The 14,434-nt window shown below is 36.6% G+C and overlaps 4 protein-coding genes across 4 annotated transcripts; 1 reads left to right on the forward strand and 3 right to left on the reverse strand.

The window, feature by feature from the left end:
- Positions 1-536: 536 nt before the first annotated feature.
- On the reverse strand, positions 537-2,003 carry LOC143465983 (arylamine N-acetyltransferase, pineal gland isozyme NAT-10-like). The gene is made up of 3 exons (XM_076964544.1): positions 1,603-2,003; positions 1,300-1,486; positions 537-1,121 (listed from the first exon to the last, which is right to left on the reverse strand). Exons 1-3 carry the CDS (start codon positions 1,933-1,935, stop codon positions 769-771), a joined length of 873 nt encoding a protein of 290 aa, XP_076820659.1. The 5' UTR covers positions 1,936-2,003; the 3' UTR covers positions 537-768.
- A 2,280-nt stretch (positions 2,004-4,283) lies between these two features.
- On the reverse strand, positions 4,284-6,689 carry LOC143465981 (arylamine N-acetyltransferase, liver isozyme-like). Its single transcript, XM_076964543.1, has 3 exons — positions 5,624-6,689; positions 5,358-5,544; positions 4,284-5,076 (listed from the first exon to the last, which is right to left on the reverse strand). Exons 1-3 carry the CDS (start codon positions 5,981-5,983, stop codon positions 4,688-4,690), a joined length of 936 nt encoding a protein of 311 aa, XP_076820658.1. The 5' UTR covers positions 5,984-6,689; the 3' UTR covers positions 4,284-4,687.
- Positions 6,690-7,898: 1,209 nt separating this feature from the next.
- Positions 7,899-9,620, forward strand: LOC143465771 (uncharacterized). Its single transcript, XM_076964240.1, has 3 exons — positions 7,899-8,183; positions 8,517-8,618; positions 8,799-9,620. The coding sequence occupies exons 1-3, from the start codon at positions 8,111-8,113 to the stop codon at positions 8,966-8,968; spliced, it is 345 nt and encodes a 114-aa protein (XP_076820355.1). The 5' UTR covers positions 7,899-8,110; the 3' UTR covers positions 8,969-9,620.
- A 240-nt stretch (positions 9,621-9,860) lies between these two features.
- Positions 9,861-13,908, reverse strand: LOC143465770 (NEDD8-activating enzyme E1 catalytic subunit-like). Its single transcript, XM_076964239.1, has 12 exons — positions 13,524-13,908; positions 12,916-13,079; positions 12,586-12,666; positions 12,377-12,420; positions 12,201-12,265; positions 11,976-12,134; positions 11,742-11,844; positions 11,567-11,652; positions 11,273-11,388; positions 10,774-10,956; positions 10,472-10,590; positions 9,861-10,149 (listed from the first exon to the last, which is right to left on the reverse strand). The coding sequence occupies exons 1-12, from the start codon at positions 13,650-13,652 to the stop codon at positions 10,043-10,045; spliced, it is 1,356 nt and encodes a 451-aa protein (XP_076820354.1). The 5' UTR covers positions 13,653-13,908; the 3' UTR covers positions 9,861-10,042.
- Positions 13,909-14,434: the final 526 nt, after the last annotated feature.

Below are 14,434 nucleotides of genomic sequence, written 5' to 3' on the forward strand. Positions count from 1 at the left end.
GGCCAAAATTAGCTAAGATGGTGCAACTTTTCGAAGTCAACAACGAAATGAACAGAAGAAAGATTTATAAATTATAAAGAAATTACACAACCATATAAATAAGAGATGCATTCCATTTTGGGGGAGAGACGAAAAGGAGGAGAAAGAAAAGCTAATTTTATACAGTGAAACGAGTGCATTGAAAGCGCAACGGGATTACCTCGATTATATTATCGGGCGACTGGAAGCTGTAAGTAAAAGTGTATTCTGTTTGCTGCTGTTGTGTTCATTTCTTTGCAGGCAATTTGATCAATAAGTAAGTGTGCGCTAAATTGCATTTACATATTGATGCAAACGGAACAATCAACTTTCATGGTTAGAAGAGAGAGACTCATCAGCCGAGAAAGAAAATAGCTAAATCCAAGACAGCTATCTATCGTGACGTTTAGTGGACATTGCTTAAGTTGTGATAAGTCATAGTGACATCATAACTACATCAAATACGACTAGGCAACCAACTCAAAGCGTCATAAAACTATAGTTTGTGCAAGTTCCAATGGATAGGCCTACACATTTTTTATTATATTACTTGAGTTTGGCACTGCTGTTCAACAACACCATTGAACAGGATTAGTCGTCGTTTATACCTTGCTCTAAGATAATACAACGGTAGCACAAAATGGAATATCGGACCTGGTTAGCGTAGTTCTAGAATTGTTTAACTAGTTAACTACCCAGATTAAGTAGGCCTAATAGTTGTAAGCGTTTAACCAAGTTCCAAAGCTAACTTCAAACACCTGGAAAATCTTTGAAAAGTAGTTTAGGTGTAAATGTCAGTTTTAGCCCAATTGTTTGTTCTAACACTTCTTTAAATTCTGTGTCACTCTTGGTCGTTTTTACCGACGTAATCTCTTCGGTATAAGAATCAATGTATCTCTTGGCATAAAAAACGTTTCCCCAACTGTAAGCTACACCATTCGTTGTGTAAATAGCAGTTACAGCGTTGTTCTTCAAAAAACTTTCTTCTGAATCTTGTTGAAAATCACACATCTTTTGAAAATCCTCCCAACTCCTTTCCTGCATGTCGAACTTGTAACCAGCCTTCCAAGTCGATGTCTCTGCTTCCGACTCATGTTTGCCACCTTGATTTGAACAAAACATTGCATAATAATGAAGTTCTAATGCATTCGTTCTATTGCAAACACTTCTAATGTATCAAAGTCTAACTCTTTCGCAAACAAATTCACTTGATTAACTTTAAGACAGTACAGCAAGTGCAGAACAAAATAGCCTACATTATTCACCTTTCACTATGCTTACCATTTATAACTTTCTTCTTGGCTCTTTCAACCACATATTCCAATGGCTCCTCACCATGCTTTCGTATACGATAAACACCGTTTGGTTGATGCTGCTCTTCCGTTTCAGTAAAACGTAAGGGAAGAACGAAAAAGTTGCCTCCAAAACCAACGTCGGTTAACCATTTCTTTCCGTTGTCGCAAGTCACCTAAGTATTTGGGTAAATTTTTCACGGTTATGAAAGCGAAAGCGAAGCAGTGAATTGGAATGAATAGCAATTGAATTGGGCAAAACTTGAAAACTGACGTCATTGCAAAGTTTTACCAGTAAAGTCATGTGATCAAACATTGGCCCAAAACTTTTAGATGAAGTATTGACTTGAGCTTGAAGAATAGCAACGTCATAACCAAGTTCTTTGAGCAACCAGCAGAATAAACCGTTGTTTTCGTAACAAAATCCGCCTCTTTTGTTAACCACGATATCCCGGTAGACCTTGTTTAGATCAAGAACTTTTCTAGGACCGCCGAACATGTCAATGACATCAAAGGCAACATTTTGGGAATGGCACTTGCACAGATTATACAAAGTATTGTAATCGGTTTTAGTGGGTTTGGGGCCAGAATATTTTATTCGTTCAAGGTATTTGTCTACATTCATCTTTTAATAAGGTCTTATTTCTCCGACTGTATAAACATCAACATATACGTATACGGTATATTTCTACTATCAGTCTGCGTAAATCAGGGGTGACGAACCTATTCGGTGACGCGGGCCACTTTGTCAGTTACGGCTGAGCAAGCGGGCCGCACAATTTTTTTAACATTTTGCACAATAATTAGCATTCAAGCACAACCGCTTCATTTGGCAGATTTTTAGCTGCTCCCGCGGCCGCAAAAAATACATCGATTGAGTGCGGCAATCTATTGAAGACATACTGCTGCGACTCAATTGTGCTATCAGCTTTTGATATCGCATTGCGCAAAGATTAGAAACAGGTGAAAGAAAGTTTAAGACTGCTGGTCTACCGGACGCTTCGTTCTAGACTGCTGGTTTCCCGGACGCAAAATTTAACCCTAAATTCCGGACATGTCCGGAATTTTCCGGACGGTATGGCAACCCTTTTCCTATAAGTCCTATATGCCTTGCATGTATGGGCGTTTGTCAAATCGTTTGGTGGGCCGCACAAAATTGTTTGGCGGGCCGCAGGTTCGTCACCTCTGGCGTAAATAAATCGTACCAAATGTCAAAAATCTTTGACTTAATACTACCATACTATATTACTATATACTACTACTATAGTATACACGCCAAGACAGTTAATTTGTAGTATCTGTAATATTGGTTTAAACTGACGTGATCCGTGAAATTCTTCCTCTGGTTGAATTTACAACTCAAGCCAGAACGCTTTGGTTTATCTCAATAGACACAGTATCTGTTTTAAAACAATTCATCATGTTCACTGCAAGAGAACTGAATTGGTCGTTTTCAGTTCGAAGAATGACAACAAATTGAAAAAAGTTATGTGGACAGGACAAAACCCGTTAATTTTATACAACTTGCATGTAAAATCAACATATCGTAACAAACGAAAAACGATTTCAACATTTTACTTGGTACAATATCGTCTGCAATAAATTTGTTACAGTCGTTGTCTATGATGACGAAAAATGTCAAGAGTTTTTAAAGGAGGGATTTGTCATGGTAAAATTAGAGTAACTAGGCTATGCAACAACAAGAAATATACACTGTGCGAAGCAAAGAGGCGTCTGGTAGAGATAAAAAGGGAAAAGCTGCACTGCGCAATGGAATCTGTAAGCTTAACACTACCGCAAGGTTCTGGTGAGAAGAGATCCGTGAGACGCCCTGCACTGCCAGATAAAACGATTTTTATTGCTACCGATAACATGCGTCAAAATTACGTAGTTATGTAATATTTTCGAACCATAGTTACATAACTGAAATTCTCAATTACGTCCAGCATGGGCTCAGCCTATGCAAAATAATCATTACCAAATTACATTTGATCATACGCCTATTAATACAACTTATTAATAAAAAATCCAAAATAACTATACGTCTGTCCAGTGTTTTCTGACAACCGAAATGGTCTTTCATATTTCTGAACCATACAGCAAAAAGTTAACAGTAATAAATTAGTTTTAAGTGGCGGTCTTTTAAGTAGGCCTATCTTAGCGGTCGCCAAAGTCAACGCTTTATCAAGGGCTGCCACTAATTCATAGGAAATAATCGTGCGTTCAAAGCTAGTTTTCACAGTTTCTTGTGAACCTAACATAAATCTTATAACATAGCAACCTAAACCTAACCTAAAGCTACCTTATAATCTGAATCTAACTTCAACAAAACCTTTAACAGCTAAAATTAACTTATCGCACACCCATTCTTCTAACCTAGCCTCCTATTTTTCACAACGCGCTGCGTGACCAACTTGCGGTGAAATGTCACTCTCGTTAACAAGGTGTGTCTGCCTACGCCCTACACTACTACAGCAATCGATGCCAGAAACCAATTTTTCCTTAGCTTCAAACCACAACAGTTTTGCAACGCTTCAAATAACCCCTGATGTTCTCGTCTCCACCGAGCGTAACCCAAAAAATACATGAAGACTCATAGCAGTCGTCACAGATCCAGTATGAAGGCAGCGTAAGTATACAACGGTACATGTAGCTCTTCAGCCTATCAACATATGTTACTTGAGGACAGCAGAATGTTAAAGCTTGTGGGCCAGAAAGTTAAACACAGAGGCTGTTAAATTTTAACATCACGAGACAGCGAACCTTTACCAGTAACGTCATGTGCTAGTACTGAAGTCGTGTATGAAAGCGGCGATGCATATTAGTATCACCTGTCGTATTTGACTTCTTTAGTATATACCGGTAGGCCTACTTATCATGTGCGCTCACATCTGCGTTTTAAAAACACAACTAGCTGTAGCACATTATTGCCTTTAAGAAACAAGCTAATTTATACAGACCACATAACTGAGGTTCAATTTTTAAGATTATATTGTTTTTACCAACAGCAGTTTTCAACTTTATGATCGCTTATGGCCTTATGCCACCATACGCTTACACAAAGTAAACATCTTTCCCTTTTTGCTATCCACATGTTAATGAAATTTTTAATTTGTAAAATTAGACTTTCTAAATAGTCTTTTGTCCAATATACAGTATTGTTTATAGTCATTGCTTGCACAAAACGTTTTTATGTAGTGTTGTAGTTGTTTGACGTTATATCAGTAGGCCTACATTTCGGGTACCAAAGTACTAAATTTAAAATACAGGATTCTTTTTCTATGCCAGTTTTGTCAAAGAAAACTGTGTCTTATGCTGGTTGTTAAATGGATAATGATCAATTGTTACATGGATCATTACATTGTTACATGGTGGTCTCAATTTTCTTTAGGAGCGTAACAGCAACCTTGCTCGCGGGAGACACCGGTATAGTTTCTCATCATTAGCCTAGGCGTGAAGTTAAGTTCGATGCCAACCATTTTCTTTAACATTTCCTTAAACTCTGCATCACTTTTTGTTGTTTTCTCTGACGTAATCTCTTCAGTGTAAGCATCTATATACTTTTTGGTGTAAAACACATTTCCCCAACTGCAAGCAAGGCCGTCTGTGGTTTGAATCGCTGTCAGAGAGTTATACTTCAAGAAACTTTCGTCCGAGTCCTGTTGTATATCGCACATTTCCTGAAAGTCTTCCCATTTTCTTTCATGCATGTCGAACTTGTAAACGATCTTCCAAGCAACCTTGTCTTCGACAATTCCTTTTATGCCTTAATTTCGAGAAGAAAATGCTTACAACTATACACGAAAACTTTTATTTTCATCAAATTTTTTGCAAATGTTTGGTTTGACCTACCAAACCCGCAGGTGAAAGGTTAGGTTGCATTTTGTCTACACAACGTATTCTGTAAGTTTGGGGACCTGCTTTACCGGTAATTTGAGGAAATCATGCATATGGCCCATTTTTCGTAAATATTTTTCTCCTAAGGAAACATTTTCAAAAACACTTAGGCCTACGACTTAAATAGACGATTGGCACTATTTGACTTACCGTTAACGACCGTTTTTCGCACTTTTTCAACCACATATTCCAATGGCTCCTCATCATACTTTCGTATACGATAAACACCGTTTGGTTGATGTTGTTCTTCCATCTCAACAAAGCGCAAAGGAAGCACGAAGGAACTACCGCCCCACCCAACATCGGTCAAATACTTTAATCCGTTATCACAGGTAACCTGAAGCAAATATACTGCAAGATTACTACGACACCTGAAATGATGTACGAAGAGGTTGGAATATATGACAAGCCCTTACTAGCATGGTCATGTGATCAAACTTAGGGCGATAACCCCCAGCGGCGGAGTAAGCTTCAGCTTGAAGAATGATGACGTCATAACCAAGTTCTTTGAGCAACCAGCAGAATAAACCGTTGTTTTCGTAACAAAATCCGCCTCTTTTGTTAACGACGATATCCCGGTAGACTTTGTTTAGATCAAGAACTTTTCTAGGACCTCCGAACATGTCAAGGACATCAAAGGCAACATTTTGGGAATGGCACTTGCACAGATTATACAAAGTATTGTAATCGGTTTTCGTAGGTCTGGGGCCAGAATAATTTATTCGTTCAAGATATCTGTCTACATTCATCTTTTCACAAGCCTTAACGCCACCCATCTAGAAACGTCAACAAACGTATTTCGTATTCCTTACCTCACATTTAGGCTACATGAGTAAAAGGAGCTAATACTTAACCACCTAAGTACACATAATAGACTTCCAACGATAAACACAAAACAAACTATTTACAGATCCGCAACAAAACCTCACATCGATATACAACTTTCATACAAAATGCATCAAACTTTTGTGAACGTTTTAACACAGTAATTATCCTTGCGTAGCTACAGGAAGTTGAACGCACCACGTCAACGAAATAGTTTACCTAAACATACGCAAGTATATTTTACATATACTAGGAAGTGAATCTCGTTCGTGCGATACTAGGTCAAAAGCATTTCTGTTCAGCCGTGCACGATCAGCAATTAAATAGCAATCGAACTTGTGCATAAATTACAACGACTATATGCTGTATACAGCATAGCAGTTGAGCCTTTGTTTGTGCCCTACTTTCTAAGTTAAGAAGCTAGGCACAACAATAAACACGGTCCTGAAACTGTTATGAGGGCAAATGTGTGCACACAAGTTAAGCCATGTTTGTTTTGGAAATAACTCCGGAAACGAGAACGGTGCAATCATTGACCAGTAACCGATGGCAAAGAAATGTTGAGCTGGTCGATAAAATTTTCGAATTCGTCAGAAGCCTTATACATTCTCTCATCCAGATTGACTTATATTTTGACAGAAATGTTTGCAATTTTAACAAGGCATGAAACAATCGTATGCTGCGAAAGGACCCATAACCTCAATAAATTGTAAAGAAAAAATCTTCACGGGGTTTCTTAATGTATTAGGCCTTGCTGAACTTGTTTGAATTAAAAGTTTACTGAGAAGAGAAAAAGCTACATCTTTCCCAGTCAAAGAAACGACAGACATGATGCTACAGCTATCCATAAAATGTATAACAAAAGTTTGCAATTATATGAGCGTTCGCATTCAAAAGCACCACAACAGGTAACAAAACTTGGAGGTTACAAGTCGATTGGAGTGAAGTCGATTTTTATTTACTTCCATTTGGCCAGTAACTGCAGGAGTTCCGTTTCTCATCTCGGGAAAGTTTCTTATCACAGTTTCTTTTGATAATATAAGTTATCGACCAAAAAATGAGTGAATGTATGAACCAAGTCTCTTCTCCCAACCACGAAGCTCCCAGATATAAATCGTATAACCGGCTATACCTTTGCAGGTAGGGTGCGCACTGTCATAACTTACAGGTGGTTTCAGAAAATTTGTTTTTTTCTTGAATTTTCAATCGTCTGACTACTTTGGAAATTGTAACATGGTAACATGGAAAACACCGCCCGTTGACTGTAACACAGTATACGACCAATATTAGCGAAACACAATTTCCTTATATCGATCACGACACGGCACTAATTAGTTATTTAATTAACCTACCAATATAATCAATTGCTAACTTATCTTGGAGTGAGTACTAAACAAGATCTTGATTGATGATGTGCCCAATCGGTAGATGAGTAATCTGGAACGTACGTTTTATTTACGTAACTCCTTCGAATATAACAGAAACGCATTTCCGCTGTGTAACGAATTGGTCTGCTGCTACGTGTGACTCTTGTTTCGTTGGGTGACTTTTACATGTTAAAATGATTTCATAGATTACTATGTGCGAACAAACAGCAGTATTTGCTACGTGGTCGCTAATTAATAGACACTATTTTAAGCGTGTTGTATCGAAATAAAAACAAACCTTTAATTCTCTATAACCCAGAAAGAAGACTTTATGTAACACCCATAGCTTTGGAACATCTTTAAAACAACTTAAGAATTACAAAGCACAAAGAAAAATTCTGTGCCCATATTAGGCCCGCTTTGGTTTGTTAGCTCCAACGTGTCAAAGTCTATATTTAGGTCTTTGTTAGAGTAATTTATAAGAGCCTAAAATATTTGCATGGTTGCGCATATATGTTGACAACTGATGATGCTTATAGCGATGATCACATAGTTGGTATTACACAGAGTTATGATTGTCTCATTTAAGTTATATACAGTAGTCAGGAAAGTAATTGTTACTCATGGCGAGGGCCTATAAAAACGAACCTTTTGCTAAAGTCCGCTACGTTTTCGAAATTATAACAAAGAAAGTGGAACGTTATCTCCGAAATGAAGACTCTCAGCTTTGCTTTGCTTATGTTTATTTCTGTGATGGTTTTCTCTACACCAGCACATTCACAAGGTTGGTAATGTAGCAGTTGCAAGCGAAAACTTTAAATATAAAAGAAAAACGAGTTTTTCGATTTTAGTTTTAGTAACAGTTTTGAAATCAACGAGGCTTGTGCTTATATCGTTGTGGATGTTAGACCGTAGCGACTGTTTTTATATTTGTGGTACTTACGGCATTGTCAGAGTGACTTTGTGAGAGAACCAAGCAAACTTGTATAAAATCAATGACAAAAATAAATCATAAAGCGTACCAGATTTTTTCAAAGAAATAGAAAACAAATAATTTATAGTTGCTTACAATAAAATAATCTTACCAAATATTAGCATTTTGCAATTTTTTTAACAGGTGACAAGTGTGTTGAGAACAGATATTGCACATTCTTTCGTGTACTCGGACGTTGCACATCTAATGTGGTCAAAGCCATCTGTCCGCGCGCCTGCAGTACAGGTGTGTAATGCATTGAAATGGATGCGATTTCACACTTTTGAGAAAAGCAAAAATTAATAATGCCAAGTATTACGCTGCCAGCGATAAGTTACTACAAAAAAGCGTTCATGGTTGAGATTGAGCTGTGGTTAAAGTATGGTGAGCTTATTATCGCCGTCATGAATCAGAATTATTTATTAGGTGGTTGCACGGACGCTTTTCCCGGAAATTTTTGCTCCTTACTAGTTGCAAGAAGCAGATGCTCAGGTAAGTTGGGCTGCGGATGTCGCAAATCATGTGGATTCTGCGGAACAACTGATACGGATTCTTTCCCATTCCTACCGGACCTTGGCCTTCCCCCACTAGAATAATTAATTTTTAAAGTTTGATTCTCACCATGAATAAATTTGTGTTGTTTACGTTTAAATTTTATTTAACTTTTTTTTGTTGACGCATTTTACTGTGTTATAATTTAAATACAATGCAATCTAGTTAAGATCTTGGATAATAGATAAATGAAGATGGATATTAATAAATAATATTATCCAAGGGCCAAAGTTATTCTCGTTTACATCTAACGCCTTATTACGTAACTATTTTTGTCTTTCTAAATATGTTCTTAAATACATATTCCGGGATGTCTTCAATTATTAGTATTTAGTTAAAGACTGTAATTAACAAATATTTACATTAATAACATTATCATTACGTAACAAAATTGCTATGAATTTAAACCGCATTGCACAATAACATGGTTGACCGTTTGGTGTTGACAAAAAAACATTAAGTTGTAGTTTCTTTTTCACGGGTGCTAAGGTGTGGACGCCTTACCGGCTTATGCATTGTAGCAATGAGATAAGATGGTTTTTCCACGTAGTGTGATCTCTTGTGACCGCAGATCCCAAACTTATATCTGGCATTGACACGGACTTTTCACTGTTGAAACAGGTCTGTTGTTTGTAGCATGTCAAAACAAAAAACGAGTGGGTGCAAAATAAACGAAAAGTGTTTTTTTTCAACGAACCCAGCAAAGTTTGTAGCGTTAACCTACATACAAATAAGTGATACCACAATTGAAACAATTAAATTTCCTTTTCGTTGGGCATTGATATTGATTGAACGTCATGTAACTTATGGAGCTCGCAAGTAAAGGCAAAGTTCAAAAATTTACCGGCTCCTGGGGACTGCTCGCGAAAACAGGGCTGGGATTGAAAGAGTTAATGCCTTTCCGGATAAAACATTGTCATATTTGTAGAAAGGTGATTACGAAAGCAATTTTGACTTTTATTACTTGTTCTAGTGATTGCAAGTTAGACAATAACGGGAGGAAAATACTTTAAAAACGCGCCCATAGCAGGACGTCTGGTGTGTGTAAGTGACCTTTCCACGCAGCCTTGTGCAGAGGGGCTATCTCCAAACCCAACAAATTCATCGATTACAGAGAATCAAGTCTCGGCACTGCGTTGATCTGACAATTTCAGGATAAATATAAGAGAGTTTGGAGTGGTAACATCGGCGACGATGAGCTCCTGTCCGCTAGATAAGCCCAAATCTGAAACAAAACTTCATAAACGAGGATAGTTTTATGACAATTCCATTTGTAAACGTCAGCTGTTCGTGGTGTAACGCCTGAAAACTATAAGGTTAATTGTGTCAGTTTATAACACCTGACAACTCGTTGATAGTTGTTTGAAACTGGCGACATATTTTGGAAACGTTTGGAACGAAACACCACAATTTAACTGACAAGAACCAACTGTGTTAGAACCGTGGTAAATAAATTAGAAACAAAACCTGTCGTCGCTATAAAAAATAATAAAAAATAGAATAAAAATAAATCAAAAAAAAAATGTCTAATTTTTCTTTCGCCTGACCTGCAAGCGACTTTGAAAGGTTTGGCCGCGTTGCTCGTTCGATCGATGGAATGGATTTCATGTACAATGTCTTGCTATTGCCGTTAACTGTTGTGGTGATTCCAGGACTTTTCATCTGCCTGTAACAAAGTTGAAACAACTTCCAAAACTGAAGTTTTAACACAGATACCGCCGAAGATAACCAAACTCAATTAAAATCAAACGTGCCGTAAAAATTTGAGCATAAAAAAGTAAGGGCAATTTAAAACAGAGTAACAGCTAACGGTGAATATGTCAGTTAGAAATTTTCAAAGGTAACACACAGCATGCTGTCTTGACAGAGAAACTCAATCAATTCTCTCAATTGTGACGTTGGCTTGAAATGGATGGTTTTTGGTTTCTGGCTACATGCTACACAGGTTTCACTTTTCTCTGCTTCAAAAGTGTAAGTATACACGCCGTCCGCATCGTTGAATACCATGTAGTTGTTCATGGGTGCTCCACAGCTGCCAGAGAAAACATAAGCATGTTAGAAAGTGTACACAAGCGAATGATACAATCGGACTTTTAACTGCAACTATCTATCATCTATTGATTTTGGCCTGGATTTTGAGAAAACCACTTAACAGAGGAAATCAAAAAATGTTACCAACTCCAAAGGTTGGTCGGATTTTAAAGAACAAACCTCAGAAGTAAACCAACGTAGCTAATACAATAAGCGTTACCAAAGTCAAGAAATTTCAGAACAACACCATAGCTGGAACAAAACAAAAATAAAACTCTTTTGCACATGCTTAAATACTACACGTTTAATATAATTACCTGCTTGCTAATTTAAACACTTCAGTGGAACACGCAGCTGCGATAACAGCATTTGTCGATGCCACGGCAGGAATAATACGCTTAATAACACCTTGTGTCAACCTGTATGTAACTCCCTGGAAATGCAAACTTAGTCAATAACACTGGCAAATATATTTATTGGAAATTTTGTTGCATTTTCTTCAAAAAGTATAACTTGAACGAGTGTTAAATGTGCTGTTATACAAAAGTTACTGAAGTAATCAAAAAATAACAAACTATGTTTAGAGAAGCTAGACTGCTAACAACATTTACCTGAATACCAAATTGCTCAGCCCTTTCACAAGCAGACCCGCAAATCCACTTTATGTGCTCTGGGTTATCGCCATCAATGGGAGCATCTAGTCCAATGGTTAACTATTGTAACTCAGTCTAACCTTTTGCCTTACTGATTAGCTTTAAACCAGTTAAACCATGCTAACTATTTTACCTCCAAAGGGTTTCTCTTTTTCCCAACCAAACACTTTGACATACTCCACACAATGTTCTGGTTGGCGCGGTGTATGTGCAATAGTGCACATTGGAAAATTAACCTGAAGCAATATATGAAGACAAACTGCCATTATTTAAGCAATAAAACATGACAATAAGCAGTCTTATTAAAACTAGTTTAGCAATAGTAATGACACTTATACTACAACAACATGCATATGAAATCTCACACCTGTGGTGGATACAAGTCCAGGGTGCATTCCATGCATGCTGAAAGGCCAGGCAATATTATCCTTGCATTTCCTTTGAAACCTTCTGTACCTCCATCAACCATCGGAATCACAGAGGTTTGATCTAGGTTACCATCTTCATCATATTCCAAAAGACTTATCTATGATCACAAATTCATTGATTTAGAACTGATCTGTTTGTCTGTCTATTATGACAGAGTACTTACCAGCATTCCATTTATCCATCTCCTGGCAACAATAGAGTCAAGTCCGCACACAACAATGTGAAACTCTATCATAAATAGGACAATAAGTATCACCAATAACTCAACTACACTATAAACTAAAACAATTTATAGGTGATTTGTTGTTAAAATTAAACAAAGTGACAAAAAAAACGCACGTTTATAAAATGAAGCATCATAGTCTTGAATTTTACAAAAGTGCCTAGATGGGCAAGAAAAGTTAAGGACAAATACTTTTGTACAAGAACAAAAAAATTCAAACTTTAAACTTTAATATGCCATCTATTTCCATATACTTTCATTCTGGCAGAAATTTCATAAGCTACATGTAACGTGCTACGTAAAACAACAATCATAGAAAGGATACGGAACTACTTCAGCGCCCTTCACTCTGTTATTAATGAAATCTGAGGCAACTGTTGCCTTTGCTTTGCCGATGTCATTTTGCCTAAAAAGATTTTTCTGATTACGAACAATTAACATCTATTATTTTACGCCAGCAAATGTATGTGCTAAAGAAATGAAGCAGACTTTATTTTCAATAATTAAATCTACGACTTATTACTATTAGTATTCTGAAAGTTACCGCTAGTAGGTATAAAACTATGTGAGGTTAATTTGACATGTTTTACTTAAATTACTTCTATGACAACGACTTCTGAAATTTAAATCTAATGCAAATGACTAATCTCCAAACCTGAACAAAAACTGCCGATTTAGGTTAGATAGGTCAATTGTGTCCATATCAATGACATCAATATGTCGAAACCCAGTTAAGGTCAAGTTTTTTAAAAGCTCACATCCTAAACCACCGGCACCAATAACAAGCAACTTGCAGTTATTCAACAAAAACCCCAATATCTGAAAAATATAACCAATATCTAGATTGGTAAGTTAAAATAAACTACTAAAGTAATAGAAAATCTTAGGGTGGTACCATATCACATCACATGAACATAGGCTATAATTTCTGAACTAACGACATTATATTATATAATATAAATAAATGTAGTTATAAATATTTATGTTTTCACTTTTAAACTTTTTTAAGGAAGTCTATAAAATGATATCCAATTATAAATAAATTATAACACAATAATTATGATTAGAAGAAAAATGATATTCTTTCATACTTGATAGTTTGATTAGTGTTAAATTGTAAGCACTCAACACATAAGAATATAAAGGTCTACACAGGTCTTGAGACAATGCAGAGTGCAGTATGCTTTTCTACTAGCTATACTAATTTAGGTTTGTTTGTCGATTAAATTTTAATCTGGTGATTTGATATGGTAGCTTACTTACGTCAGGACTTGGTTCAAAATCTGGGTGAGCAAATGGACCAGATCTTTCCAACACTTTCTGAATATGATTCCATCGCCCAGACCAATTTAAAGGTTCCCTTACAGTACTTACGACATTGTCTACTTCCATTTTTAAGCAGTAGTCTAGGCCTATGTTAGAGGTTTCACACAAAAAACATACAGTATCCAAGATAGCCTAGCGCTAGCCGAACTTATAAGAATAGGCCTAGCTTTTACACCTTGAAGCATATGAAAACATCTTCTCTTTAATTTATCCTACAGCTTTCAGCCACTGTGACAAGCGACAGTATAAAGGCAATATTCTTATCCATTTTGCGTAGTGCTGCATACTCATTTGGAAGTAAGGAAAGAGGTAAGTAGCCCAACACAGCACCAGCGTTGCGGTTAACACCTCACAAATTACAATAGAACTGATCTTTGAAGGGAATCTCCCTAAACTGAATACAATTTGCAGATACTGATAAAAATGAGACAATGAATAAAACTGGTGATGAATAAACACATTTTGTATTTTTACCATCTTGTATGATCTAAAGTCTAAACCATTTGGACTTTAACCTTTGATAGGTTTTGCCATTCATTAATGCATTGGTTCGTAAATACATTTTTTATTGTGCAACATTAGTCATAGTACTACACTAGTTAGCGACGTATGTTTCAAGCTACTTCGCACAGTTTATGACGATAAAACCACTATACGTTTTTAACTTGCAGTAGGGTTGCAGAGATCTTCATTTTAAACCAAATGATTCCTACATGTAAATATATGAAAAATGTTTTATGATGTATAAGTTATAGATGATAAGTAGCCACAATTTTTACTTTTTTTTTGGTAAAAAATCCAAACATTTTTCTATGAAAGGTAACGAATTCACTTTTGATTCCGAACAA

The sequence above is a fragment of the Clavelina lepadiformis genome, chromosome 7, assembly GCF_947623445.1.
Source record: "Clavelina lepadiformis chromosome 7, kaClaLepa1.1, whole genome shotgun sequence".
NCBI classification, from domain to species: Eukaryota; Metazoa; Chordata; class Ascidiacea; order Aplousobranchia; family Clavelinidae; genus Clavelina; species Clavelina lepadiformis.

Excerpts from the sequence above, each read along its gene's own strand:
- LOC143465770 (XM_076964239.1), bottom strand. The coding sequence starts at position 13,652 with ATGGAAGTAGACAATGTCGTAAGTACTGTAAGGGAACCTTTAAATTGG. Across the intron at positions 12,135-12,200 it reads GATGGATAAATGGAATGCTG|ATAAGTCTTTTGGAATATGA; the intron begins GTAAGTACTCTG and ends TTGTGATCATAG. Across the intron at positions 11,653-11,741 it reads AAAAGAGAAACCCTTTGGAG|ATGCTCCCATTGATGGCGAT; the intron begins GTAAAATAGTTA and ends CCATTGGACTAG.
- LOC143465981 (XM_076964543.1), bottom strand. The coding sequence starts at position 5,983 with ATGGGTGGCGTTAAGGCTTGTGAAAAGATGAATGTAGACAGATATCTT. Across the intron at positions 5,545-5,623 it reads TTGATCACATGACCATGCTA|GTTACCTGTGATAACGGATT; the intron begins GTAAGGGCTTGT and ends TATTTGCTTCAG. Across the intron at positions 5,077-5,357 it reads GCGAAAAACGGTCGTTAACG|GCATAAAAGGAATTGTCGAA; the intron begins GTAAGTCAAATA and ends CTCGAAATTAAG.
- LOC143465771 (XM_076964240.1), top strand. The coding sequence starts at position 8,111 with ATGAAGACTCTCAGCTTTGCTTTGCTTATGTTTATTTCTGTGATGGTT. Across the intron at positions 8,184-8,516 it reads TACACCAGCACATTCACAAG|GTGACAAGTGTGTTGAGAAC; the intron begins GTTGGTAATGTA and ends TTTTTTTAACAG. Across the intron at positions 8,619-8,798 it reads TCCGCGCGCCTGCAGTACAG|GTGGTTGCACGGACGCTTTT; the intron begins GTGTGTAATGCA and ends ATTATTTATTAG.
- LOC143465983 (XM_076964544.1), bottom strand. The coding sequence starts at position 1,935 with ATGAATGTAGACAAATACCTTGAACGAATAAAATATTCTGGCCCCAAA. Across the intron at positions 1,487-1,602 it reads TTGATCACATGACTTTACTG|GTGACTTGCGACAACGGAAA; the intron begins GTAAAACTTTGC and ends CCAAATACTTAG. Across the intron at positions 1,122-1,299 it reads CAAGAAGAAAGTTATAAATG|GTGGCAAACATGAGTCGGAA; the intron begins GTAAGCATAGTG and ends GTTCAAATCAAG.